This window comes from Acomys russatus, chromosome X (genome assembly GCF_903995435.1).
Source record: "Acomys russatus chromosome X, mAcoRus1.1, whole genome shotgun sequence".
NCBI classification, from domain to species: domain Eukaryota; kingdom Metazoa; phylum Chordata; class Mammalia; order Rodentia; family Muridae; genus Acomys; species Acomys russatus.
This window is the reverse complement of record NC_067169.1, coordinates 34,342,135-34,369,523: the sequence shown is the minus strand read 5'-3', so window position 1 is coordinate 34,369,523 and position 27,389 is coordinate 34,342,135. Positions and strand designations below refer to the sequence as shown.

The 27,389-nt window shown below is 33.5% G+C and overlaps 1 protein-coding gene across 1 annotated transcript in view; it reads left to right on the top strand.

Moving 5' to 3' along the window:
* The window catches only part of Cfap47 (cilia and flagella associated protein 47), a 242,065-nt gene that overhangs the window by 71,005 nt on the left and 143,671 nt on the right, over window positions 1-27,389 (top strand). Inside the window, exons 26-32 of the mRNA XM_051142600.1 lie at window positions 1,486-1,695; window positions 11,770-11,870; window positions 15,283-15,438; window positions 17,768-17,996; window positions 19,889-20,110; window positions 24,202-24,283; window positions 25,517-25,639. Of these exons, the coding sequence (XP_050998557.1) occupies window positions 1,486-1,695; window positions 11,770-11,870; window positions 15,283-15,438; window positions 17,768-17,996; window positions 19,889-20,110; window positions 24,202-24,283; window positions 25,517-25,639 (1,123 nt within the window). The remainder of the gene's footprint in view (window positions 1-1,485; window positions 1,696-11,769; window positions 11,871-15,282; window positions 15,439-17,767; window positions 17,997-19,888; window positions 20,111-24,201; window positions 24,284-25,516; window positions 25,640-27,389) is intronic.

Here is a 27,389-nt window from a genome sequence, read left to right as displayed (position 1 = left end):
TATAAGCTATGTTTAACATTGTCCATAGTAATGTTTTTCAGTATAGAAAAATCTGGCAACTAAATAAGTTTTTTGTAACAAGTGAAGGTATAAATAACTTGCTATTTATTTGGACATGAATATTTTGGTTATGAATGAGGCAAAATAGTGAACTGTTAAAAGGAGGATTGTGTAGATGGATTATCTTACCAATAATGATATATGAACACTGTTAATGAAATTTCCAAATTGAAGAAGGCAATGTGATATTTAATTTCTGTGTTTGATTAGGAAGATATAATGGATGATACCACAGGGCTTGCACTAAGTGCAATTTGAGAAGACCTCAGGTCTTGAAGATTTAACATACCCTTGCAATTTGCAGTTTTGTTGAGATTCCATTTTATAAGGAGTCACTAATGTCTATTAGTTTATAAAGAATGTGATTTCGAATTTATTTTGCCACAAAATATTCATTTTTGGGAGCTTAATATAAGAATTAATCTTTAACCTTTCAACTCTTTAGCTAATGTATGCTGATATCAATGTAAAAACTACTTGAACTCAAAATATGAGATGATGAAATTGTGAAAGGAGTTGAAGAGATGATGACACTCATATATAAATGAGCAGCATAAGTGACACATTCTGTGATAGTCATTTAGAAGTAAATTGCTTTTATTGGACTATATCTTTATACATATATAATAAAAGAAGCTGATCTTTCAATATTTATTGGCCATAGAATTATAAGTAGCAAATCTATTTTAAATGAATTCTATATAATTTTTGATTCATTAATTTTTTATATAGTAAACATTTAGTATACTAAATGTTTTATAAAAATGTTTTAAAAATCAGTCATTTAGTATACCAAATATTTAAAATATAGTGATGATATTTACTTGGGATATTTGTTTTGAGGTATTTATTAATATCCACATTTTAAAAAGTTCTTTGTGTATAAAATCTATCAATATTATTTAATGTATATACATTAAATTTATAAATATTAACAGATTGTTTTGGCCAAATTTTTGCTTGGCTATGTTGGAGAGAAATAATTTTTGTTATGGTAACATTTAAAAATAACATTGCTTTTAGTCTGATATTTTATTTCTCTTAAATCTTATAGAACAAAGGGGTAAAAAAAAAAGAGAAGATAGAAATATATGTTTAACACCTTGGCTCATATTTGAGCCCCTCGAGTGTTGTGCGTAGCAGTGTTTTGACTGTTTAAGACACTCTACATCCTGCAGTATCAAATATCTAGCTAATATTTTAGTTTTCATGTACAAATACATAAGCAGTTTCATCTTACTAAGATGCAAATTTGTTTTTACTTTCAATAAATGGTAAAATTATATGTAAAAAAAAGAAATACATGTTTAAATACTGAAAATACTACTGCATGTAGTTGCTTTTTAAAGAAAATACATGCATATTTAATTCAAATTAATTGCTGCTATTTCAACAATAAATATATTTAATTTTAATTTTAAACAGTAATGCAGTTCTACAGTTCAAGATTCCCACTGCAAAACTTCTTGATGATGATGAAATTCAACCACTTACTGTTACATTTCCAAAAGGCAGAGTTATATCAGGCTCTACTACTGGAAATAATGATGAACTACCATGTCATCTTAGTTTCAATTCATCTAAACCTGTTTCCTTTTTTGCCAATCTTCTTTTCTGTGATGACAGAGATAACTGGTAAGATATTTAAATTAAATACTTTTGTTCTTGACCTTGAAGGATACTAGCTTTATAGTCTAGTCTTTTGTAAAGTGGTAAAAGGAATGACATATAATGATTTTAGACTTAGAATTTCTAGCATTCCAAATATAAAATGGCTTTCATAAGTAACAAAATAGTGAATTATATTCATTCATAGTGTTTTAACTTTGTTAACTTGATTTCTGAGACACATTTTTCATATGTAAATAGAAAGCTGATGTGAACAAAAGTTTTACAGGTAGTGAAGCAGAACATGTAGTGTCAAGGTACAACTAGATTTTTTTTTTTTTATTGACAATAGTTTTGGTGCCTTGGCTTGGTGGATTGTTGTACTGCAGCGCCCAGAGGAAAAGCATGAAGGACAACAGTGGCATGCATAATACAAGGGTTTTTCTTATAAACAGTCATCCATAGGGAGTAGCTATATCATAGATATTTTTCCCTAAGAATAAGAAAAGATAATTAATTTATTTATTCCTGCTTTGCTTTTGCATCTATTTAATCTCTTTATCTTTCCCCATCCTTTCAACACCTTCTTTTTCAAACATATACATATAGATAGAATACACACACACACACACACACACACACACACACACACACACCAGAATATTATTCACTTGTCTTGTCTTGTCTTTTATTATATTATTAGTATGCTCAAACAAATTATTTTCACAGTATGGTGTAAAGAAATTGAATGCCATGTTTTGATGAAAGACTCTGTGTCACAAATTCAACCAACACCTATATATTGATGATTATTACTGAAAATAAAGTTGATATAAATGAGTATTATAAAGTACTATGTAAGTTTGTCAGTTAAACTAATAGTGTTGGCAAAAGCCATCAAAGAAATGTATATTGCATCAAAACCTAGTACCGAAAAGCAACAAGCACTATTCTTTATTGAAACTAAAGATGACTTGGTAGTGCTATACAGATAGCTTGTGAGGATAGTTCTTAGGTTGGGAATATAGCTTAGTCGTAGAGTGATGTCTTACATGTGTGAGAACCTAAGTTCAAATACCAACAGAGGGCTGACAGAGAAAAGAGGAGCAGAAAAAGGAAGACAGATTCTTTTTAACAAGATGAAATGGAAAAAAGAAAATAAAGAATACTTAAAGAGGAGATAATTAATTTTATTCCTTCTCAAGTCTCTGATGGGGTTGAAGACCAGATAGTTTAGTTTTACAATTAAGCATACTTGTTTAGAAGTTAAGACGTTTTTAGGTCTAGATAGATATTTTAAGTTGATAGAGATGAGATACAATAGATACTGATTTACATTCAGAATTTTAGACTCACCAAGATAGGAAAGACATTTTCTTCAAGGTTACCAAATACAAGTAGCCAAAACTATGAAGTAACATTTATATAATTCTTAATTGTTTTGTGGTTCTTCCTGCTGTAAGTAGTTTATTGTATATATGTGTAATAATATAAATATATATGTAAAAAAAGAAAAAAAGAGGATCAGGTTAGAAAGACAGTCAAGAGTATTTTCTTTGCATAGAATAATTGATATAGGCTTATCAAAATCGTAGCGTCCAAAAAGCATCTATGTCTCAAGTAAAGTGAACTTTTTTTTTTTTTTTAATTTATTTTTTTTATTAATTTATTCTTGTTACATCTCAATGTTTATCCCATCCCTTGTATCCTCCCATTCCTCCCCCCCCCCAATTTTCCCATTATTCCCCTCCCCTATGACTGTTCCTGAGGGGCATTACGTCCCCCTATATATTCTCATAGGGTATCAAGTCTCTTCTTGGCTACTTGCTGTCCTTCCTCTGAGTGCCACCAGGTCTCCCCCTCCAGGGGACATGGTCAAATGTGAGGCACCAGAGTACGTGAGAAAGTCGTATCACACTCTCCACTCAACTGTGGAGAATATTCTGACCATTGGCTAGATCTGGGAAGGGGTTTAAAGTTTACCTCCTGTATTGTCCTTGGCTGGTGCCTTAGTTTGAGCGGGACCCCTGGGCCCAAATCTGCCTATCATATTGTTCTACTTGTAGATTTCTAGGACCCTCTGGATCCTTTTATTTTGCTGTTCTCCCATGCGTCTCTCATTTAGAGTCCCAATAGGATGCCTTCCCCTCTGTCCCAATTTCCTGGTAAGTGAAGGCTTTCGTGGGACATGCCCCTTGGGCTAGTATGCAGATATAAGTGAGTATATACCATTTGATTCTTTCTGCTTCTGGGTTAACTCACTCATTATGATCATTTCTAGCTCAATCCATTTATCCACAAATTTTGGGAATTCCTTGTTTTTAATAGCTGAGTAGTATTCCATAGTGTATATGTACCACAGTTTCTTTATCCACTCTTCTACTGAGGGACACTTAGGCTGTTTCCATGTTCTGGCTATTATCTAGGTACTTTGTAGTCAAGAGTTGATTATATATACATAGTTCTTTTAATCAAGGCTTAACCCTCAGGTAGAAATTCCACAGTGACCAAACACAAAGCATATTGAAAGCTCATAATTAGGTATGGAGTATGTCAGAACGCTGAGGCCTTCTACCCATTCTTAAATCTCACACATATTTTAATTTATTTTTGGTGTCTTGAAACTTTCATACATGTGTACTGTATTTACACTATATCCACCCCTCCCTCTCCTACTTTGAATTCCCCTCTAGTCACCCCCTCATGCATTCAAATTCATGACCTCTTGTTCTTAATTACTATTGTTACATACATACAAAACTACACCCATATGTATATGTCATCACTACCCACTGACAAAATTTATAGATTCTTTTATGTTTATTTGTTAAGGCTGACCATTTGGGATTTGATAACCTGTATATGAGCTTGTCCCTGAATATTGATTTTCCCTCTCTCAGTAGCCACTACTTGTTATAGGCATAGCTCTTTGTCTACAGGTAGAAGCTAGTGACATTTCTGTTGACTATGTTGGCATGTCAACTGGTGATCTAGTGTAGGTCTTGTTTAGGCAAACATACTTTTGAAATTTCATGGCCTCAATTTCCTTGTAATATATAAAAGAAACTATCTCACAACAAGTACTCTGATCCCTTGTTTCTTGTAATTTCTTTTGCCAGCTGAGCTTTAGGTGTAGGGGTTGTACTATTGATCTATCAGTTTGTATTGGGCACCACATGGTTGGGTGTTCTCTATATTTTGACCAGACCTAGGTTTATGTAATGGACTTTGCTGTAATGAGAAGTTTCCTTGGTGAGGTCTGAAAGCTATACTTACCCATGGGTATAATACCCACAGATAAGTACATTAGTAGGTTCTCTTCTAGGGTCTATGATCTCTCTAGCCATGGATAGTTGACTAGATTTACAGTATGAGGCATGTATTTATTCTTCGTGAGTAGGCTTAAATCCAATTAACAAGCTATCAGTCACATCCAAGGTATATTTTGCACCCTTATAAACATCTAGTCCTGTTGCTTATGGTTGTGGTTTGTAGGCTTTACAGCTGGGTAGGGCTACTCATTGACCTTTTCTCCTTCGGTTAGCTTGCATAGCACCACCTAGTACTATGAGAGCTAGACCTCAAAGAGGAGTACTCTGGGTCAGTTTTAGCTCAAATACTCCAAGTCCTTGTCTGAAATGTAAGATGTTCTCAGCAATATGGTCTTATTTTTAAGTTCTGGGAGGAAGCCAAGGGAAATGGCCATATTCCTTATTATTTTGGAAGTCTTTTGGACTCATTTGACCCACACCTCCAAGGAAGGTTTCTTGTGCCAAGTAGTGGAGTTTTGGTAGATTGTCTTTATTTCCCAAGGGAGATTATATCCCCTTAGTAGTATCACTCAGAGTGGTGTGTGTGTGTGTGTGTGTGTGTGTGTGTGTGTGTGTGTGTTTGTGTGTGTGTGTATACAGTGTAGTTTCATTCATTATATATGTTTGTGCATTATATATAATCATAATATATTTTTAAGTAAACAAAATGATTTTCCCTTTGGCTTCATATACATCATTAGTCTTATTTTCCCTTTTTTCCTTCCTTTCTCTTGCTCTCGCTAGCCCCTTCCCTCTTGAATCACATTCCGTTGGTTTTCCCATTTCCTTATTCATAGCCACTGTGTTCTACTATTCCCATTATATAAATTCTTCCACCGTATGCTCCCTTTTACTTCCCTGGATTCTGTGGTTGTTCCAGACTGTAAACTCAGATCTAATGATTCTGAGGTAGGCTTTGCAAATCAGAGATAATAACTTTCAGTGTTCGTCTTTCTGGGTCTGGTAACATAGTGTATAATTTTTCTGTTGAATGACTGCATCTACCTTCAGAGTTCATGATTTTATTTTTTCTTATAGCAAAAGAGAGTTCCATTGTGTATATATACCACATTTTCATTATCTGTTAGCCAGTTGAGAGAAATTTAGAGTGTTCCAGTTTCTTAACTACTGTGAATAAAGCGGCAGCGAACATAGCTAAGCAAGTATATGTGAAGTAAGAAATTGAGTCCTTTGGACATGATAAGGAGTGGTGTAGCTAGCTCGAAGGGTAGATTTATTTTTAGCTTTCTGATAATCTCAACACTGATTTCAACAGTATCCTCATTATTTTGTTTTCCCACTAATAATGAATAAGTGTTCTTCTTTCCCCATATCATTTCTAGTACTTGTTTTCAGGTATGTCTTGATCTTAGCTGATCTGACTGGGGTGTGATGAAATCTAAATTTAGTGTTAGTTTGCATTTTCTTCTAGCAGTTTCAGAGTTTTGGCTTTCACATTTGGCCTAGTTTTGTGCAGGATGGTAAATATGCATTTAATTTCATTATTCATGTGTTGAAGATGCTATCTTTTCTTTCTCTGTGTTTTTGGTATCTTTGTTCAATATCAGTTACATGACTCATGTTTGGGTTTTCTGTTTCATTCTATTGATCTATGTATCTGTTTTTGTGCCATTACACTGCTGTTTTTATAATAATGGCTCTGTAATATATCTTGAAATCTGGCATGATCATCTGTTCAGCAATGTTATTTTCGCTTAGGATTCCTTTGGGTATACAGGATCTTTTGTCTTTCCATGAGTTTTATGATGACCCCCCCCCCCCCGCATTTATATGAAGAATGTTGTGGAATATCTACTAAGTTAGCTTTATCCTACAGCTCGAGTTATGGTTCAACTTAAGCAAATGGATTAAATCACGTAAGTGGATTTAAGAGTACAAATCACTTGATCATTTCAAAACATGAAAAAAAGGCCTTTAACAACAACAACAACAACAACCATGCCTTTATGATAAAGGTTATAAATGACAAGCTCACTTCCATTATGTTCTTAAATGCAGAGATGATCAAAACAATTTCATTGAAATTAGGAATGAAACAGATACACAAATAAGAAAAGAAGTTAAATTAACTCATTCATACCAATGTTGAGATAGGGTAACTTTAGAGAAAGAGGTGGGGGCAATTCTCAGTGTTGTACGAGAACTGACATGGCATTAAAATTGTATGTGAGGTCCAGGACAAATGTCTCCTTACCATTGAGAAGCATCTGATATAATTCATCTGAGAAATAAACTTAGTGCTAAAAGTTTAAATGCTCACCACTTAGCATTAAAAGGAACCATAGCCCTAAAACAGGTGTGTAATGTTACCCTGTATATGACTACCTCTGAAGATTAAATAAAGCTCTTGAACACCACCCCTAGAGTACATGATGAGTTTATAAAGAATTCTATAACTGTGCATATATAGAGAGTTTCCATTTGATGCTGAGCTTACTAGCTTGGCAGCATGCTTTGAGCTAGTTTGAAAGGTGTAATTTTACCTCCCAGTACAGAACTAAGAGTCAGCATCTGTGTTTTAAAATTTTCTCCCTGTGGCTTATATGCACAGTAAAGTCTTTAAAGAATGTGATCTATAAAAGATTGAATATGGGAAAATGTGAAGAGGAATTAACCAGTGGACTACTGACAAATATGTATCAGCACCAGAAAATGGTACCATGGAAGTACTGTAGGAGGAATACGTAACATCTTTTAAAGAAAGTTTAAATTAGTCTGTTAATTATATAACTTTATATAACTTAATTTGTTTAAAAATTCATTGTGAAATATAATTCCAAATGTATAGTAGATGAAATTACAACACCACTTTTTATTTGGATCTGGATTTGAGGTCAAGTTCTATTATGTCTATTGCACATTTTACCACAGTATGACATATCAAGCCTTATGATTTTATTACCATAGCAATCCAGTGTATTAATAATGAATAGAATTATTTTGTATTGTGATATGTAATGGTATATAACACTTCACGTGAATAAGAAGATTTGATTGGTTTATTAAACCAAAAATATGTTGTGAACTAAAAGTCAATTTGAAAGCTTTAGTGAAAAGCCATACAGGGATATTTAGCCAATAAGATAGACTTAGATGACTAAAACTTACTTCATAACACTCCATTTCCATCACTCTCCTCACCAATGACAAAAATACGTTATCTATTTCCTTTAGATTTTGGATGTATATAAGACCTTGTATAACCAAAATGTTGAAGGCCTACTTTAGCCAGAGTCCTTCAGAATCCTATCCTGTTCTTTTCTGGCTTAGAGAATTCATAGGTACTTAGATATAAATATTTTATTTTTATTTTATATTTATTAAATATTTATCTTTTATTTTATGTGTATGTTTTTGTCTGCCCTTATGTCTGTATACCATATGCTAAAAAGTATTGGTGGAGTCCAAAACATGCCTTGGAATAGTAGTTGTTATTGCTTGTGACTCACCATGTAGCAAATGAGAATCAATTCTGGATCCTCTAGAAGAGCAGCCCGTACTTCTAACTGCTGAGGCATCTCTCCAGCCCTAAATATAAATATTTTAATACCAGGGTTTTCTATATGAAGAGTTATTTTTTTACCCAAAGGATATTATAATTCTAGTGTTTTCAGTACTAATATCCCTATACTTTCATGATTGACTGGTGTGTCCTTAGCAGTCATATTCCCACTGAAATGTCTCTTTTATAAATTGTTGCACGCACAAACATCTGAGTGTTGTAATCAGTCATCAATTCAAAACTAATAAAATTTTGTATTTTTTTGATTAATTACAACATACATTGCTGACTTTAACATTATTGCTGCTAAAATGCAGGGTTCACAAGAGGATTTCAAAAAAGCATGTAATTGACCATAGCTGAAAATCATACTTATTGTTAGATCTGTTATCTAGTATGATTTAGGAGATTGTGCTAGACATAATGCTTGTATTTGCTCACCATTCTTGGGGAATAGAATACATAAGGAATGATGCTATATTCTGGTATAATCGCTTGTTCCTTATTGCTTGCCCAAGTCGGTGAAAAACTGTTTTGCAACTTCATTCTGTTTTCTTGATCTGTTAAAATAAATTACAGGATTATACAAAGTCTACGTTAGCATAACATAAAACACAGAACACCACTGTGTTATAAAATACAAACAAAATATAAAATGATATTTAATTCATTTATCATTCAAAAAGCAGCAAAATATTATTGTAGAAAACTTGCATATAGATTGACAGAAACCCTAAAGCTTCCAAGGTAATGTCTTTCCAGATTACTAAAATGATATTTTAATAGCAGGTAGCATAATAAAAATATTCACAGATGTGGTTTCTTCACTGCCCTTTTCTTTACACATATACTTCTTGGAGACTCTGAGAGGTGGGTGGCATGCCTGTGTCATGCTCAGCAGGTGTTCATTTAAAGGAAGCTTCACAGTCCCATTCATTTTTTTCTTTTTAAGTAGGTCTGACCACAAGCCTGATCGCTTGTCTTTATCGAGCTCTGAGAAGAAGGTAGTCTGCAGAGCACCTGGGAACCTTCTAGTAGAACCATCTCACATTTACCTTCCTAGTGCACTGACTGAGTGTCTATCATCTGAACCATTTTTTAACATTGATTGATTAATGAAGAAATAATGTCAGTAGTATTATAGAATTTGATTACATTACATGCTCCATATAAAGAATAGTAAATGTTTAAATAGCAAAAGGAATGTATCAGTCATTACAAAAACTTAACCAGTGCTGAATTAAAAAAAAATACCATTAACAGTTAATTTCTTTACCTTCTAAACCAATAGGCTCTATGTATTAGAAATGTGATATGCCTTCATATATTACTTTCAATTATACAAATAGGTATAGTCATATTTATACACAAACATGTTTGTGTGTGTATATATATATATATATATATATATATATATATATATCAATTATTTTTAGGATATTTTATCATGTCTATTGTGATTTTTTCCATATATTTTGTGCAACAAAATCAAGTAGGAAAGCATTCTCTGACTTGTTGGAAAGCTCTGTTACTTTTACTGGATGGAACTAAACTCTACGTTTATTACTAAGACAGTGATACTTGCACTAAACAGTCTTGTATTTCACAACATTGTGAATGATTTCTATTCTGATAAGTACACATTAGAATTCCAAAGGAGAGTTCCCTTGACTCAGTCCTTGGCCTAAATAATATAAAAGTGCCAAGTATTTTAGCAAATATATTAATGGAAGTGTGTGTGTGTGTGTGTGTGTGTGTGTGTGTGTGTGTGTGTGTGTGTGTGTGTGTGTAAATAGGATTACGTGAGATATACTTTGCTAGCAGTGATTGAATTTTAAAAGATTTTAATTAGGTTTGGGTATGGCACTTCAGAGACATTTGTTTCTGCAATAAATCTTATAGAGTAAACACAGTCATCAATTTTTCCCATTCATTGAAAGTAAGTACTTGAGTACTGAATAGCACATACACTTATACTGGTGATGTTGAATGTAGTAGCTTTCACAGTCAAATGCATTTTCAAAGGACTGGTCCAGCATTTCTCTCCGTATGCCCCCCCTCCCGTCTCTCTCTCTCTCTCTCTCTCTCTCTCTCTCTCTCTCTCTCTCTCTCTCTCTCTCTCTCTCTCTCTCCTCCTCTCCGCTCCTCCTCTCTCTCTCTCTCTCTCTCTCTCTCTCTCTCTCTCTGTCTGTGTGTGTGTGTATGAGAGTACAAACAAAGGGCATTCACAGCATTTGCTACACTATTTCTTTTCCTTCCATAATAATAGTCATTGTTAAGACAAAAACTCTCAATGTTGTTTCCATGATGGTGATGAGGATGATTATGATTATAATGTTGATGTCTTTATGCTCTTTAATTTAGAATATTAGTGTGAGTAAGTTAACTGTGCTAATTAACTCTAAAATTCAAAAATCTGTAGACTTATATTTCTTGTTTTGGCTCATATTTGTTATAAATAGTTTTGAAGCCGGGTGCAATACTCAATGAGGCAGAGGCAGGCAGATCACTATGCGTGCATGACCAGTATGGTCTAAAAAATGAGTCCAGGACAGCCAAGGCTACACAGAGATCCTTGTCACAAAAACAAGCAGAAAACAGAAAACCAAAAGCATAAGAAACAAACAGTTTTGAGGTTTATGAAGATAGTATCTTTTAGTTATATCATGTCTTTTGGCCACATTCATTCTTAATACCTTACTATTTTAACCCATCTTCTTTTCTTTTCCCACCGGTCTTCTTGCATTCCCCAGCTTCCTATTTTTAAATACACATACACACACACCAACACACATATGCACATTGCACAGTTGAGAGATAAAAAAATGCTGTTTTTTCCATTCAGTAACTTTGCTGTCATAAACAGTACAGCAGCAAACATGGGTGTAGAAGTATCTGTGTTGGTGTGTTGGTAGAATGCTTTATAAAGTATAGTGGAGTTGTTTAGTAATGACCTGTGGTAATTCTATATTTTAAGAACTTCTGTACTGGTTGATGTAGAAATTTGAATCTGTGTTTTGTACCCTCAGAGTTAACCATCTCTTTCCTGGAGTATATTTTATATTGCATGTATACACTATTAAAAATTTTTAATTTACAAGCTTTTAGAATATTCTTAGTGGTTACCAAAAATATGATATAAGGAAAGAACTAATTATTAATAATTTGAGTTTTAAGCATTGAAGGCACTTAGAATAAAAAATACTTATTTCATTTCCTTTACTACATGTTAACCTATTTTATTGATGAAACTATTTTCATTTTTAGGTTTTTGCTTCCAGTTACTGCGACAGCAGAAAATTGCCTTCTTACTATTTATCTATATTTGGCAGTTCATCTGGACCAGCAGAAAGTTACTTTAAAGACCGGTAAGTTGCTTTTGGCTGATTCCATTCTCTCTCTGTGAAGGTTCCTACTAATTAAATCTAACATCTAAAAATATGCTGAATTTAAAATAAACAACATGGCATGCTGCTTAATGATAGAACACTTGTCTAACATGTTTGATAGTGAGCACCTTGAAATAACACATGTTTATTAAACATTATTGTTTCCCAGAGCTATGCTTGTTATTAGTAATAGAATCTGACAATGTGTTTTGTTTCATAAATTTAACAGGGTATCTGAAAATGCATGAATAGGGGATTAGCTTTTATATGTAAGTCAGTTGAATTATTGCACATGGATCTTTGCAGTGATTTTATAGGAATTATGAAGAAATTTATGTCAACCTTTTCAAATGATAATGTTAAACAGGATTGTTTCTATAGAAAGCAATATTGCAAATGCATAGTAGTGTGATAGGAGGGGCAGGAGTCTCACTGTGCACTGTCTGGTCCATACATTTTAGTTCTATGTTAGCCTTTCCCCCTATTTTAATCAGTTGTATTATTCACTTGCCTCTTCAGCCATCAATCAAGTTTATAAAAGATACTTGGTCCTGTTCTGTCTCTTCAGAGAGTAGATTCTTTATTCCTCAGAAAAACAAACATCAACAAACAGACCATCACACAATAACACCACAGTAAAGTCCCACATCAAACATGCATCAGATTCTATACTTTCTCCTTTTATTTCAATCACATGACTAGATGCCAGTATTCTCTTCAGGCTTAAGTTGTTTACTTACTTCCTACTACCCACGGTCCATACTATACTGTGTAACCTATGGTGTACTTTCTCGGCAAATTTTGCCTCCTACTTACCTGCTGTAGGTCAATTTTCAGGAAGAGCTCAGGAAAGAGAAAGGAGGTTATATTTTCTCAGGAAAATTCCAAAGAAAATGGGCAGTTCAGGCCACTCATTTCCCAATTATTCTTTCTAAATTTACCAGTCCAACAAAACACTTAGTTTTCCAGAGGTACGAAGAAAAGTTACAAAGAGCACTGAATGATTAAATTACTTTTCCTCCATCTGACAATGAAATCTCAGAGGTCAGCAGGAAACACTATTTCACCACTGAACACAGCTAAGACTGTTGATTATTTAGCATGTCACTTTCCATTTTCAAACTTTCTTAGGGATACCACATACCATATTTCTGAGTCTGCTTTAATCTCTCTAAATGTTCCCTCAAACACATTTAATGAAATCTTACTCTGATGTATGTATTTTTCATTCCCTGAGTAAATCAAAAGACCATTTTCTTATAACTCGCACTTCACAATGTCTTTCAGATTCCTTTACTTCTTTACTGCCTGTGGCCGCATATTTCATATGATGTTTTCATGAAGCTAAGGTTTTCTCTTGCAATGCCGTATCCCATAGAGAAACCGTACTGTACACTATCATAACAGTGATGTTTATAAACTGAAATTTCCTCTTAATATACATGCATACAAACTTTATACAGTTGGTCTAGAGATATAGCTTAGCAGAGAGCTATGTGCTGTTATTCAGAGTTCTTCATCAAGTTCTTTTGGTGGCTCATAGCTTCCTAAAAATATAGTTCAAGCAGTTCCAATATTATCTTCAGTTCTCTCCAGGCACCCATATACAGATTCCCAGACACTCTCCTGCACAAAGAAATAAATCTTCCCATAGTTCTACTTAATCATAATCCTAGCACTAGGAGGCTAAAGCAATAAGGTAGCAAATTCAAGGCTATCTCAATGGTTGCTAAAATTTCTGATGGCTGCTAAAGAGGCCAAATTCCTCCCTGCGGAACTATCAGTTGTTAGTGATTGTTGGAGGAGGGACACACAGTCTTGCAAACAACTCTAACTAAATCAAGTGGGCAAAATTTCTCAAACAAACAAAAACCAAAAACATGAAAGGAGAAAGGGGGCTAGCTGAGATGAAGAAGGGGATCAACAAAAGAGGGGACAATAGAGGATAGTGGGGGCAAATAAGATAAAAAATACTTTCACTGCATTATAAAATCTCATAAATGAAACCCATTAGCTAATAAAATATTTAGAATAATAAAACCTTTACATAGAATTCTATTACTGGTAGGATGAAAGCAACAGCAAGGTTTCTAATATCATAGTTCAGGAAATGGCTTTGTTTTTATTTTGGGCATTTTGTGTTCTATGGTTAAGTCATAATACGCTTCTACGAGTTCTTTTACTCTCTGTATGCTTTTTTAAATAATCTTTTTTGTTGATTGTAAAATTGTGTCCATTAGACACTATATAGCTATATACGAAGGAAGAGCCTTGCTTTTATGTGCATGGGATTTTCATTCATTTTCTGCACTCTCATAACTGTTGTTCTCCTGCCATACTCCATATTTCATTGTAAGTTCTTAAGCTTCAGATCTGCATTTTTTTTTGTGACATTTCTAAGGTCTTTGAGGATGGAACCGATTTCTCTTTTCACTCTTCTATCCAGAATGTCTCACATAATATATGATAGATTGAAAATGGTATATTTCCTATCTCACCTAAATCATATAATGAGTCATTTGAATAGCAAAACTGTAAGAAAGCAATCTTATCTGTTTATTACCATTAAAAATTTATTATATGTCAAGAAGTATATCTAACAATCACAAAATTTAATTTTAAAGAAATTTATAGGATAGTCCAATTGGCATTATAGGGTTGCAGAGAGTCCCCTGAGACATATTAGGTAAAATTGCTGTTACAAATTATGTATGCCTTTGGTCTAAAAATATTAGGAAGAAATTAAAATTAATCTGTACAGTGACCTTAAAACCTCTGATTTCCTGTTTTGATAAAAAAAATTTTTCCAGAGACTTTGAATAGAATATACCCTGAGTTTATTTAGATGCTAAAGAATAGTCCTACCAAATGTATGACTACAAATTTTGAACTTTATAGGTTTGCTTTTCTGACAGACTATGAATATATATTATTTGCAATATATGTGTTTATTTAAAGTAAGTTAAATATATAAGTCATTTGATAACTCTAAAGCAAATAGCAGTTCTAACTGCAATAGGATTAAAATCTCTAAAATGATATTTGCTCACAAATAAGAAGTTATTTCATTTTTGGGGATCAACTAGGAAAAAGTGTTTTTGTCAGAGACCCTTTTATGTCTTTAATGTAATGTATTATATATTTTAGGTAAACTTAATATTGTTCATTTTTCTAATAATATGACAATTATTTTATCAAATGAATTCCATTCAGTCTAGAAAACCATACCACTGTTTATGCTATTTTAATTATGTCAACTCAATATGATGATGTAATTGATACTTAGACTTTCTTTACTATTATATATTGATTATGAAATACAAGTTCAATAATGTGATATTAAATTTCACTAACATTTCATGGCTAACTATGCTCTAATTTGTTATTATAGATAAAGGAGGAAATATTACGAAGCCTAGAGGCAGTTTTTTGGTTCCTGTGATTCCACGCGGGGACTCCAAATCACTATCTGCACATACAGGGAAAAGGGGGTCTCTGGCTTCCAAAATTACTGATGCTGAACTTACATGTGGGAACCTATTTGTTGGTATGTGAAAATATATAATGCACTTACTAAAACTAGTCCATGATGGAATCTTACTAATATCAGAAGAGGTATTTCAAGCAATACACTTATTTTTAAAATCCCATGGGTTTACCACAGTCATAGTGATTAGCAATAGGCGTTCTCTACATTTACAGCATTCCTTTTTTATTTTTATGTTTTTCACTTTTTGAGACAGGGTTTCTCTGTGTTAGCCTTGGCTGTCCTGGACTCACTTGTAGACCAGGCTGGCCACGAACTCACAGGGATCCACCTGCCTCTGCCTTCTGAGTGCTTGCACCACCACGCCTGGCTTATTTTACAGTATTCTTTTTTTTTCCTTTAAAACAATATTTTATTAATTTATTGATATTACATCTCAATGGTTATCCCATCCCTTGTATCCTCCCATTCCTCCCTCTCTCCCATTTTCCCCTTATTCCCCTCCCCTATGACTGTGACTGAGGGGGACTTCCTCCCCCTGTATATGCTCATAGGGTATCAAGTCTCTTCTGGGTAACCTACTGTCCTTCCTCTGAGTGCCCATAGGCCTCCCCATCCAGGGGACATGGTCGAATATGTGGCACCAGAGTTCATGTCAGAGTCAGTCCTCACTCTCCACAAACTGTGGAGAATGTCCTGTCCATTGGCAGTATCTGGGTAGGGGTTTGAAGTTTACTGCACATATTGTCCTTGGCTGGTGCCATAGTTTGAGCAGGACCCCTGGGCCCAGATCCACCCATCATAATGATCTTCCTGTAGGTTTCTAGGAACCTCTGGATTCTTCTATTTCCCCTTTCTCCCATGCTTCTCTCATCTAGAGTCCCAGTAGGAAGTCTTCCCCTCTGTCCCACTTTCCTGGTAAGCTAAGACTTTCATGGGACATGCCCCTTGGGCTGGTGTCCAGATATAAGTGAGTATATACCATTTGACTCTTTCTGCTTCTGGGTTAACTCACTCATTATGATCATTTCTAGCTCAATCCATTTATCCATAAATTTCGGGAATTCCTTGTTTTTAATAGCTGAGTAGTATTCCATAGTGTATATATACCACAGTTTCTTTATCCATTATTCTACTGAGGGACACTAAGGCTGTTTCCATGTTCTGGCTATTATGAATAAGGCTGCTATGAACATGGTTGAGCAAATGTCCTTGTTGTGTGCTGGAGAATCTTCTGGGTATATTCCAAGGAGTGGAATAGCTGGGTCTTGAGGAAGCCTTATTCCCAGTTTTCTGAGATAGCGCCAGATAGATTTCCAAAGTGGCTGTACTAGTTTGCATTCCCACCAGCAATGAAGGAGTGTTCCTCTCTCCCCACATCCTCGGCAGCATGTGGTGTCACTTGAGTTTTTGATCTTAGCCATTCTGATGGGTGTAAGATGGAATCTCAGAGTTGTTTTGATTTGCATTTCCCTGATGACTAAGGAGGTTGAGCATTTCTTTAAGTGTAATTGTTTTTTTTTTTACATTTAGCTAACATGTTAAATGTCCTGTTGATCCCCTATAACTTTTTTGTAACATCATAAGTACCTTCTGTATACAGGTTGTGCACTGTAGATTTATGAGTTTTATTATATTTTTTAGCTGGAACCAAAGTTGCCTATCTTAGAAAGTAGTAAGCATAAGTAAACATGGGAATTTTGTATTTTTGAGATTTACTTCAAGTATTACTTTCTCTAGATAATGGATTATATATTAATGAATTTTAATCAATTGAGCAAATAAGCTTTCAATAGTGTGGATATGCATGTTTTTGTGATTGCATATGAAAAGTCTTTTGACAAAATATGACACATAAGTTATACCATTTAAAATTTCCACAATATAAAACCATTTTTTATATTTAAGTGCATTGCTCAGAGAGAAGAATATTTTGCATATGTAGTTGACATTTTGTTTCTGTAATTCTCTCAGCTGAAGTTTAATTTTTTAATGAGCAATAGTAAAGAAGAATTAATAAGCTTTTCTTATGTAAACAAAAGTAAACAGTTATATTTTGAAGAGTATTTGTGAACCAATCCCTGACATATATAAAATGTCATTTTGTTCTGTATTGAATAAATATACTTTAAACTATTTTGAGTATTTGGAAATGACTATACTATTTTTTTATTAGAAAATATTTTATTAGAAAATATAGAATACTTTGTTGAAGGTGGATGTGGGAAGGCAGAGAAACTGTCTCAAAAACAAAACAAAACAAAACAAAACAAAAAACACCAAAGAATACTTTGTTGAGGAGGTTTTTATTTGCCTATTAGAAGTAGAGCTAACTAGTAGAATACTTTGTGGTCAAATAATAACCTTATATAACAAATGTGGACTTTAGGGATGGAAATTTCACGTGACCGCTTGGACTCAGATGACAGTATTGCAGAGAGAATACGTTTTGGATTGCTGAAAAATGAAGAGAAGAACCAACAGTTCTTTGCACCGGAAAAAGGATCAAAGGCTTTTGACTATTTTGAGAAGGTTGTGAATGCAGCTCAGACGTGGTTCAGTCTCTTTGGCTGGCCTGAAGGGCCCCATTCTCTTTCTATTCCTGAGACAGTAAGAAGGTGACATTTGCATGTTTTTTAAATTTTTCTAAAGTATAGTGTACTTATTTGGAACATTTTAAATGAAACAGACTGTTAATTGATTTACTTTAAACTGATGATCATTAGGGACTATTGAGACTAAGATGATGCAAATATAAATTCTGTGATTCATATATATATTTCTTCAACATAATTATTTTGCTTTAAATTAACTTTGTTACTGAATATTAATTCTATAAAATAATGAGTTTCCCTGCATGTATGTATTGCACTTTGTTCATATACACTTCCCCATGATGCTTTTGTACCCATCATTTTGGCATCCTTTACTTTCATGTCTTTTAAAAATATAGATTCTCTTTATGATAGGAAACATGTGATTTATATTTCTAAATCTAGTTTATTTCCTTTCACTAGACTATAATGATATCCTGTTGCATACTGTTTCTTTCAAGCAGTACAATTTAATCCCTCTTCATGTCTGAATATATAGATTTGTGTGTGTGTGTTCCTGTTTGTAACTTTTTCCTCATCATTCATTTGTTGATGGCCACTTAGGCCGATTATTAACTTGGATTTTGTGGATACAGTCACAATAGATACTAATGTGAAGGTAGCTATACTGTGTAATTTGATTGCTTTATATCTATGTACAGGAGTGTTATTAATTGTATCCCAGAGTTCTCATATATTATCATGATTATTTTTATTGCTATCTCAATTTATAATTTCTTAACTTTAGTTTCCATCTTTCTTGATTGCCAACTACGTAGGTGATTTTATTTCCCACTGAGTTTTGTATAGATTTCCTTAGATTTTCACTTCTGTGACTTCCAATTATTTCCTCAGAATTTCTCATCGAAGATTTTTTATAAGACAGGGCACTGCTATGTGTATGTAGCTCTGGGACTCCTTATGTAAAGTAGGTTGGCCTTAAACTGTGCTGATTTTCCCAACTTTCTATATCAAGTACTGCAATTATAGGTGTGCTCAATCATACTTGGCCACATCCAAGCTCTGGGATTCATATACTGTAGTAATCTGTTCATTAAATTTTCTTTAAAGTCTTTCATCATTTTTAAAATCGGATATTAAATTCTTTGGATGTTTTGGAAGTATACTTTTCTTTTGCCTTTTTGTATTTCTTATGTTTCAATAGTTCACTTTGTATAATTCTGGAAAGTATAACTCTTTTATTTTTATTGATCTTTTTCAGTGGTGAGTATTCTCTTCAGAGGTCAATTCATAATAGTGTTCAGAGAGAAGGCAAACAAACGTAAGAACAAGAAGTTCAAACCAAAACAGACAGAAAAATCAAGGATGACTGTTTACTCCAAATCACATAAAAATAAATTAGCAAGCAATGTAGAGTATAGTATGATATTAAATTTAATAAATTTAAAGGAAATTGTAACAATAAAGTAAAGATTGGTTTCGAAAAGGAAAAAAGCCAAAACAAACCTGGTTAAATTAAACAAGAAAAAAAGGGGGAAAAAAAGCAAAAAAAGTATGTGAATTTATTTTATAGTGGAAACTATAGAAATTGTATTTAAATATAGAATGCAGGATTGTGTCCAGTGAGTTTAAGTTACTTGCTGTATTAACATACAGTGAAGAGATAAGAAGACCAGGAATCAAGTCTTTTTGTCTTTTCTCAAATTCAGTCAATTCCCAGTCCACTCCTTGAGCCCCTCAATTGCGGCATTAGTGATATATCTGTAAAGGAGATACTATAAAATCTTTAGTAATATTTAAAAATTTAATTTGTGCTTGCAAATAGCAGCCTTATGAATTGTGTTTTAGAATTTATTGCTGTGTACTTTAGTAGTATTTGCTTTAGTTCTTGATCATGTTTTTGCATAAAGTAACATTTTGAGACTGTTGTTCATTTGTTCCTTTTTTTCCCATAGGGATGTGCAGAAAATACAATTCTATTCACCTTCCTCACCACAGAAGAAATTTTGCAGACAGTATGATTTTTCCAAATATAATAAAACAATTTATGATGTGATACTGCACTTGAGTGGAAGACTGCCACCTGGAATTAACGCAAACCAGTCCTTACCTGTGGATAACACTGAAAGGGTGATACAGCTCCATTCACAACACGCCTCGCTTCTAGACTTTATCACGTAAGAACTAAGACATAATAGATTAAACATGTAGCCACCGCTTACTTGAATAGATAAATGGATAGACATGTGACTGAATAGATATATTGAAGGAAGTAACTGGTTTGTACTTAAAAATATCTTGTTATACACATAATATATATTTCAGAGAAGTATACACCAGATAACATAAATATCTCAGAACCTTTTTGGATGCCATTTAAACTTCATCATGTACCCAGATTACCCTCCCCTACGTCTGTGATAAAAGGGGATCTCCTCCCTCACCATATGGTCACATCCTATGACGTCTCATCTTGGTAGCCTGCTTATCCTTTCTCTGAGTGCCACCAGGCCTCCCCACCACAGGGAAGTGGTCAAATATGGGGCACCAGAGTTCATGTCAGAGTCAGTCCCTGCTTTCCACACAACTGTGGATAATGTCCTGTCCCTTGGCTAGATCTGAGTAGGGGTTCAGTATTTCTGCATGTATTGTCCTTGGTTGGTGCAGTATTTTGAGCATACCCTCCTGAGCACCGACACGCCTGTTGAGATGTTCTTCTTGTAGGTTTCTAGAACCCTCTGGATCCTTCTATTTCCCCATTCTCCTATACTTCTCTCACCTAGAGTGCCAATAGGAGGTCCCTGCACTTATCCCAATCCACTGGTAAGTGAAGACTTTTGGGGGGCATCCTTTTTGGGTTAGTGTCCAATTATGTGAGTATATACCATGTGAGTCTTTCTGAGTCTGGGTTAATTCACTCAATATGATCATTTCTAATTCCATCCATTTGCCCACAAATTTCGGGATTTTCTTGTTTTTAATAGCTGAGTAGTATTCCATAGTGTAAACATACCACAGTTTCTTTATCCATTCTTTGACTGAACGACATTTAGGCTGTTTCCAGGTACTGGCTATTACTAATAAGGCTGCTATCAACATGGTTGATCGTGTGTCCTTGTTGTATGGTGGAGCACCTTATGGGTATATTCCAGGGAGTGGTACAGCTGGGTCTTGAGGTAGCCCTATTCCCAGTATTCTGAGAAAGTGTCAGATTGATTTCCAAAGTGGCTGTACTAGTTTGCAATCCCACCAGCAATGAAGGAGTGTTTCCTTTTCTCCACATTAAGAAGGCTGAGAACCACTGATTCAGAGGTTTAGACAAAAAATGCAAACTTTAGCTTTCGTATATGTTGTGTTTTGTTAATGTCATTTAGCTCCTCAAATCTATGTCTGCTCTTAGTGGTAAAAAAACTCAAAATTTCAGATATGTCCTTTATTACCACTGCTAATGAAATATATCTTCATTGTTAGTAAAGACTCAATGTCAAATTCTGGTTCCCTTACCTTTACAAATTGAGCCTTTACTAACAGTGAAGATATGTTTCATTAGCCGTGGTCCTAGCCCTCAGCTTGAAACTGCTGCTCTAGATGAAGTCAAGGAGAGAGAATGAGAAAATCACATAAGTTATAGAAAAGAGCAAAAATATAATCATGTAAATCATTTAACAGTACTATACTTTTTATACTTTTAATCTTCAAAGGACTAATTTAATAAGGTGGTTTCACCAAATAAGATATATTTCAGATACATTTGTTTATAAATGACATTTATGTTACTTAATGAAATATTCACTTGGTGCGAGAGAAGATTTAAATACTTAGCTCTGTGGCACTTGTGAATATTGTTTACCTATTTCCAAGCAGTGTTGACATTAACATGGGTCATTTTTGTTTTGACATTTTATGATGTGAGCATTGCAGGTATGGAAGAGTGATTTTGGCATTAAAGCCAAGCCATTCAGATTTATTTGCTCTTTATCAGCACATACATGCCCGTCAGGATAGGTTGACTGTGATAAAAATTACTTAGCCTTTAGAAAGTGGCAGTATTGTTAATAACATTGGGCCGTTAATCCAGGATATGTGCATATGTCTTATCAAGGAAATGAATATATTAGAATTCAAAATGTTATTGTAAATGTATATATCATTTACTTTCCCTCTTAAATTGGTAACTCAGGGACTAGGGAATTTTGCATGGGTAAGATACCTATTTAGTGGTTACATGAGTCATATTTAGAGATTAAATTAAGATTCTAAAGATCTCACCATTTGATGATTACATTTAGAATTGATAAATCATTATCTTTATTCTTATTTTTGAAATATTCATTGTGAGCTTAGACTACTCAAGCAGCAAGCTTGTGTGTAAGTGTAACCAAATGGGCCATTAAAGGCAATTCTCCATAAGACAAAGCAGCCAGGCATGGTGGCGCATGCCTTTAATCCCAGCATTTGGGAGGCAGAGGCAGGTGGACCACTGTGAGTTCGAGGCCAGCCTGGTCTACAAAGCAAGTCCAGGACAGCTAAGATAACATAGAGGAACCCTGTCTTGAAAAACAAAAACAGCAATAAAAACAAACAAACCAAAAGACAAAGTAGACAGAAAATCTATTGGTGAGACAAAACATAATAACTATCTATGTAGTCATAAAGGTAGCACTCAAAAATTATTCAAAATGGAAAACAAAAGTGGATAGCAGTGTCAACAAGTATAGTAATCATCCACAGCTTTTATACAGCTCTATTATTCTGCTGGAAAATAGGTTACTCATAAGTATCATGTTATTTTCATTCTTGAGAAAAGCTCCCATTTAATTGGTCCCCCATTTCATTAGTCTGTGAGTAGCCTTGGTTATATTTTAAATTCTAATCGTTATGATAGTAATAAAATATCACCTTGATTGAAAAGACCCAAATCATCGGACACTATATATTTAGTCAACATATAAACATAGATAAGTGTGATTACAGATGATAAGTTGCATTGAACATATTGTATTGCTTTAGCCACAAGGAAGTGTTCTAGGTCCTGCATATGCCTCTAAATTATCTTTTGTTTTCAAACTATTTCAGAAGATTTCAATTTAATAGGAGTATATGTACTGCAATTCTTATTTAGGATTTATGTTGGCTATTCCTGCTAATGAGTAATGTTATAAAGAAAAATGACTTTTTGTAACACTATAGCAATTTAAATATGATAGCAGTTTGTAGATGTCATATACATAGGGAAAGAATTGGTTAAAAAAAATCAAAGAATGGATGTTGTATTTTTGCCTTTTGTATTAATGTAAACTAGTCCAGAATCATACAGAATTGAAGAACTCTAGAACTGTGCGTACCACTTCATTTGTACAAGTTCCCTTCCTCACATTTCTATTATTATTCATTAGTAAGAGTGTCTAGGTTTTATTTTCAGTGCCATCTTTTTTTTTCTGATTCTTTTCCTCATTTTTCTCTAACCACAGGACTAAATTGCCGAAGGTGTATTCTGCATTGAGCACTAGGTGCAGAGTTCTTTGTTAATACTGTACTGCTTAATGTTGCTCTATGTTTACTAAATGAGTTAAATTCAAATACTCAAATCTCCACTAGAAAACATCTTTCAACATAATGTACTTGATTTTTGCTGGTGGTTCTATTGCTGATAGGCATTTATATGAAGGAAGGCAGATTAAATTACTTTTGAAATTTGACAGTGGTGAAATAATGCTTGTACAGACATTTGAGTGTGGCTATATATTATATATGTACATGTATATATGCATAACTTAAAATTCATCATATATAGTGTCTCATATATATCATAAGTTTATACAAAAACTATTCTACAGTTTTCAATATGCCATTTGGAAAAATTAGTTCATTAATAGCTTATTTTACAATTTTAGGCATATCAGATAGTCATTCATTTGGTATTAGATGACAAATGATCTCATAGATGTTTTTTGTACATAAGCACTTTATAGATGTTTTTGGATTTCTAATTGTTATGACAATAATAAAATATTGGCTTGACTGAAAAGACCCAAATCATAGGATACTGTATATTCAGTTAATATATAAACATAGATAAGTATGATTATAATCATTGAATAAGTTCTATCTCATTAATCAAATTTTATAAAAGTAGTATGTATAATTTATTGAGAGGATATTTTAAAATAATTATACAAATAACATGACTAATATGATACTATTGAAATAATTTAACTGAAAGTTTCATAATATGTTTATAATTCTATAATTTGGGGTTTTCTTTTAGTTCTCAAGGTGGATGCATTTCTCATGTATTGCCAGAATTTTTGCTTGAACCCAAAGATTATATGAAGTGGCTTGAAATTACAGTAAGATAATTTCTAGATATAATTTATATAGTCATTAAATTTACTAATATATGGTCTTTTTAAAATGAGTAAAATTTAGACTTTGTGACTTTGTATCTGAAATATCCTAAATCTTAAGCCTCTCTTAAGAGCTAATGTGTGTGTGAGTGTGTGTGTGTGTGAGTGTGTTTGTGTGTGTATAAGGGTGAGAGCTTTAATAATTTTTTTCTGAGATTCCTGTGCAAAAATGAATCAATGGATTTCTTTTTTTCTTTGCTTACAGGCTTTAGTGTGTGATATGTATGCATGTGTGTATACCTGTTTACATGTGTATGGGTGGGTGTGTGTGTGTGTGTGTGTGTGTGAAAACTCATCTGTGCTCATGCATCTGGAAGCCAGAGGTTGATGTGAAGTCTCTTCTTTGCACTGTCTTAGTTTAAGGCTGACTCTCTCAGTTGAACCTAGAAGTAGCTGATTTGTCTAGTCTAGCTTATCATATTGCTTTACAGAATCCCTCTTGTCTATAGGCAGGCTACTACTCTTACCCCACATTTACATGGGTGCTGGGAATTCACACTCGATTCCTTATGCATATTCAGTACCCACTGAAGATTTACAAAGGATAAGTCCATACACTTATGTAATTTTATACACACACACACACACACGCACGCATGCGCACACACACATACACATAGTTAAGTTTTCCTTAAATGTAAATTTTACGGATGTTTGTCTTTTAGAAAAAAATTTAACTTTACAAAGACTTGATACTTCCTGTTTTGTAATATTTGGAGAGAATAGAGAAATTAAGCAAGAAATTCATATTTTCTCAAAGTATAGAGTATATTTTTAAAAACCTCTTGAGGAGGAGAATTATTTTTTAGGTAAATTAATTTTAGTTGTAGAAGTCACTGTGGCCTTATGCTGAGTTCTTGTGGGTAATTCCAAAAGATGTAGCTTTTTCTGGACTCAGAATTCAGGTACTTTGCTTTCTTTTTCCATTCCTTCTACTAGAGAAGGCATTGATAGATGGGTGAAGTGAATAAGTATGTCATGTAAGTGGTACTTTTATCCCTAGAAATGATCTGTGTGGGTAGCTTCAGTCTTTTCACAGGGGTAAACATATTGATGAATGTATAAAATAAACACCTGAATATTTATGAAAAGAGAAAATCCTATATTATAGTTAAAATTTGACACTAATACTGGCTTTGCATTTTTATTCATGTTGTTGTATTTCATTTCTTAAAGACATCCACTAAAAACACGGCTCTCTGTACACTTAACAGAAATTATTCTGTTAATATAGATATGGATAATTTTGAAGCCTGGAGTAAGCGGGCATGGACAGATGTATTTCTGCAGATATACAAGGTAATACTTCTACACTTATTTGCTGTGAGTTTGTTGTTACTGTTGTTGTTCATTCACATGGATAGTGTGATATTTTAGGAAATGGTGTTATACAGGATTTTAAGATGCAGTGGCTTAAGGAAATTATGTTTTCCTTCTGAATGGAAATACTGGGAATTGAATGACCCAGCGCTGTTGATGTCTTCTGTCCTTAGTATTGGCTTTCACCTATGGGTCAACCTTTCCGATTAAATGTTTTTCTAAAACGAGTTAATATTAACCATCAATATAATAATGCTAATAATATAATTTTTATTTAATATTACTATAATCTTTTAATATAATAAAATAATATAGTTAGGAGTTTTTTTTTACTACATTTAAGTGAAGAACTATATGCACAGGCATTGTCCAGAATTGTAGTTGCAGGACCTACTCTTATTTTCAGTGCTGTTTCTATTCCACTGAGATTCATTTTTTAGATTTTGTTTTCCTTCATTATCTTGGTATATAGCTATTATCAATGGAGCTTACTATAGCAGTTTATTTTCATATCATACTTTTGTGGTTTAATCCATATTTACTGAACTGTTTTCTGTAAAATAAAAATAGGCAGATTCTGAGTTAAGGTGCATGAGCACTTAGAGGAAGTTAGTTAACTTATGGACTTTGAGATACTAAGTATTATAGATCATAGTGTTTATGTAACCAAGATTTATATATTTGAGTCATGTATTATTATAGTCTCAGTTATCCTTTTTTATTTTATTTTTATGAAAAAATTTCCACATAGTTAAGTTATGGATAGATGACTTGTTAGTACAAGTTCCTTGCTTGTAATCTGTATTTTAATACAGTAAGGTGAGTGCTGGGTGGATGTGAACAGGACAGTCACATCTTTAGAGCATTTGTTGCTCAAGTTGAATTCTTCATGAAGACATTAGAGAACTACCTATGAAAGTATCAGGATATATCAGTGAACTCAGATAAGATTATGTATATGATGTAAACAGTTGAGCTGACTCATTCATTAGGACTGTTTTACAATATCGATTGTTCTATAATTGAGTATCTGCTTATCTAGCTTAATAATGATAAACTAATACAACTCAAATTGTTGCTGTCATCTAGAATCTATTTCAATAGCTAATGAAGTGAAACTCCAAGCAGCTCTAGGCCATATTTCCCTGAAGATCAGATATAGTGTGCATGTTGTTAATGAGGCTGTGATTGTCTATACCAAACTTAACAGCATGAGATAAAAATACATTGAAGTTTAAATTTTTGTACTACTTATTTCCTTAAATACACATATCACAGGCATAGCGGCATACACCTATATTCCCTATGTAGGAAGGAGAGGAAGAAAAATTTGAAGTCCAAAGGCCAGCCTTGTCTACATAGCAGATTAGAAGCCAACTTGAGATACATGAGACTCTGTCACCAACTAACCAACAAAATATGTTTATTAAGTTTCATATCAAAATTTATTTTGAGTGGTATAATGGTTAATATTGAATGTCAAATTGATAGCATCTAGAAGAAAAATCTCTGACTGGGTCTGTGAAGGAATGTTTAAACTCAGCAAATTAAGCTGAGAAGTTTCCTCTAAATATAGGCAATACTATTCCGTAGGTTAGGGTCCAAAATGGAATAAAATAGAAAGCAATTTGAGTACCAGCATCTATCTGTGTCTACTTCCTGACTGTGGTTGCAATGTATTTACATTGCATCTCTTGTTTTGAATACAGTGACTCCTTCACTATAAAAT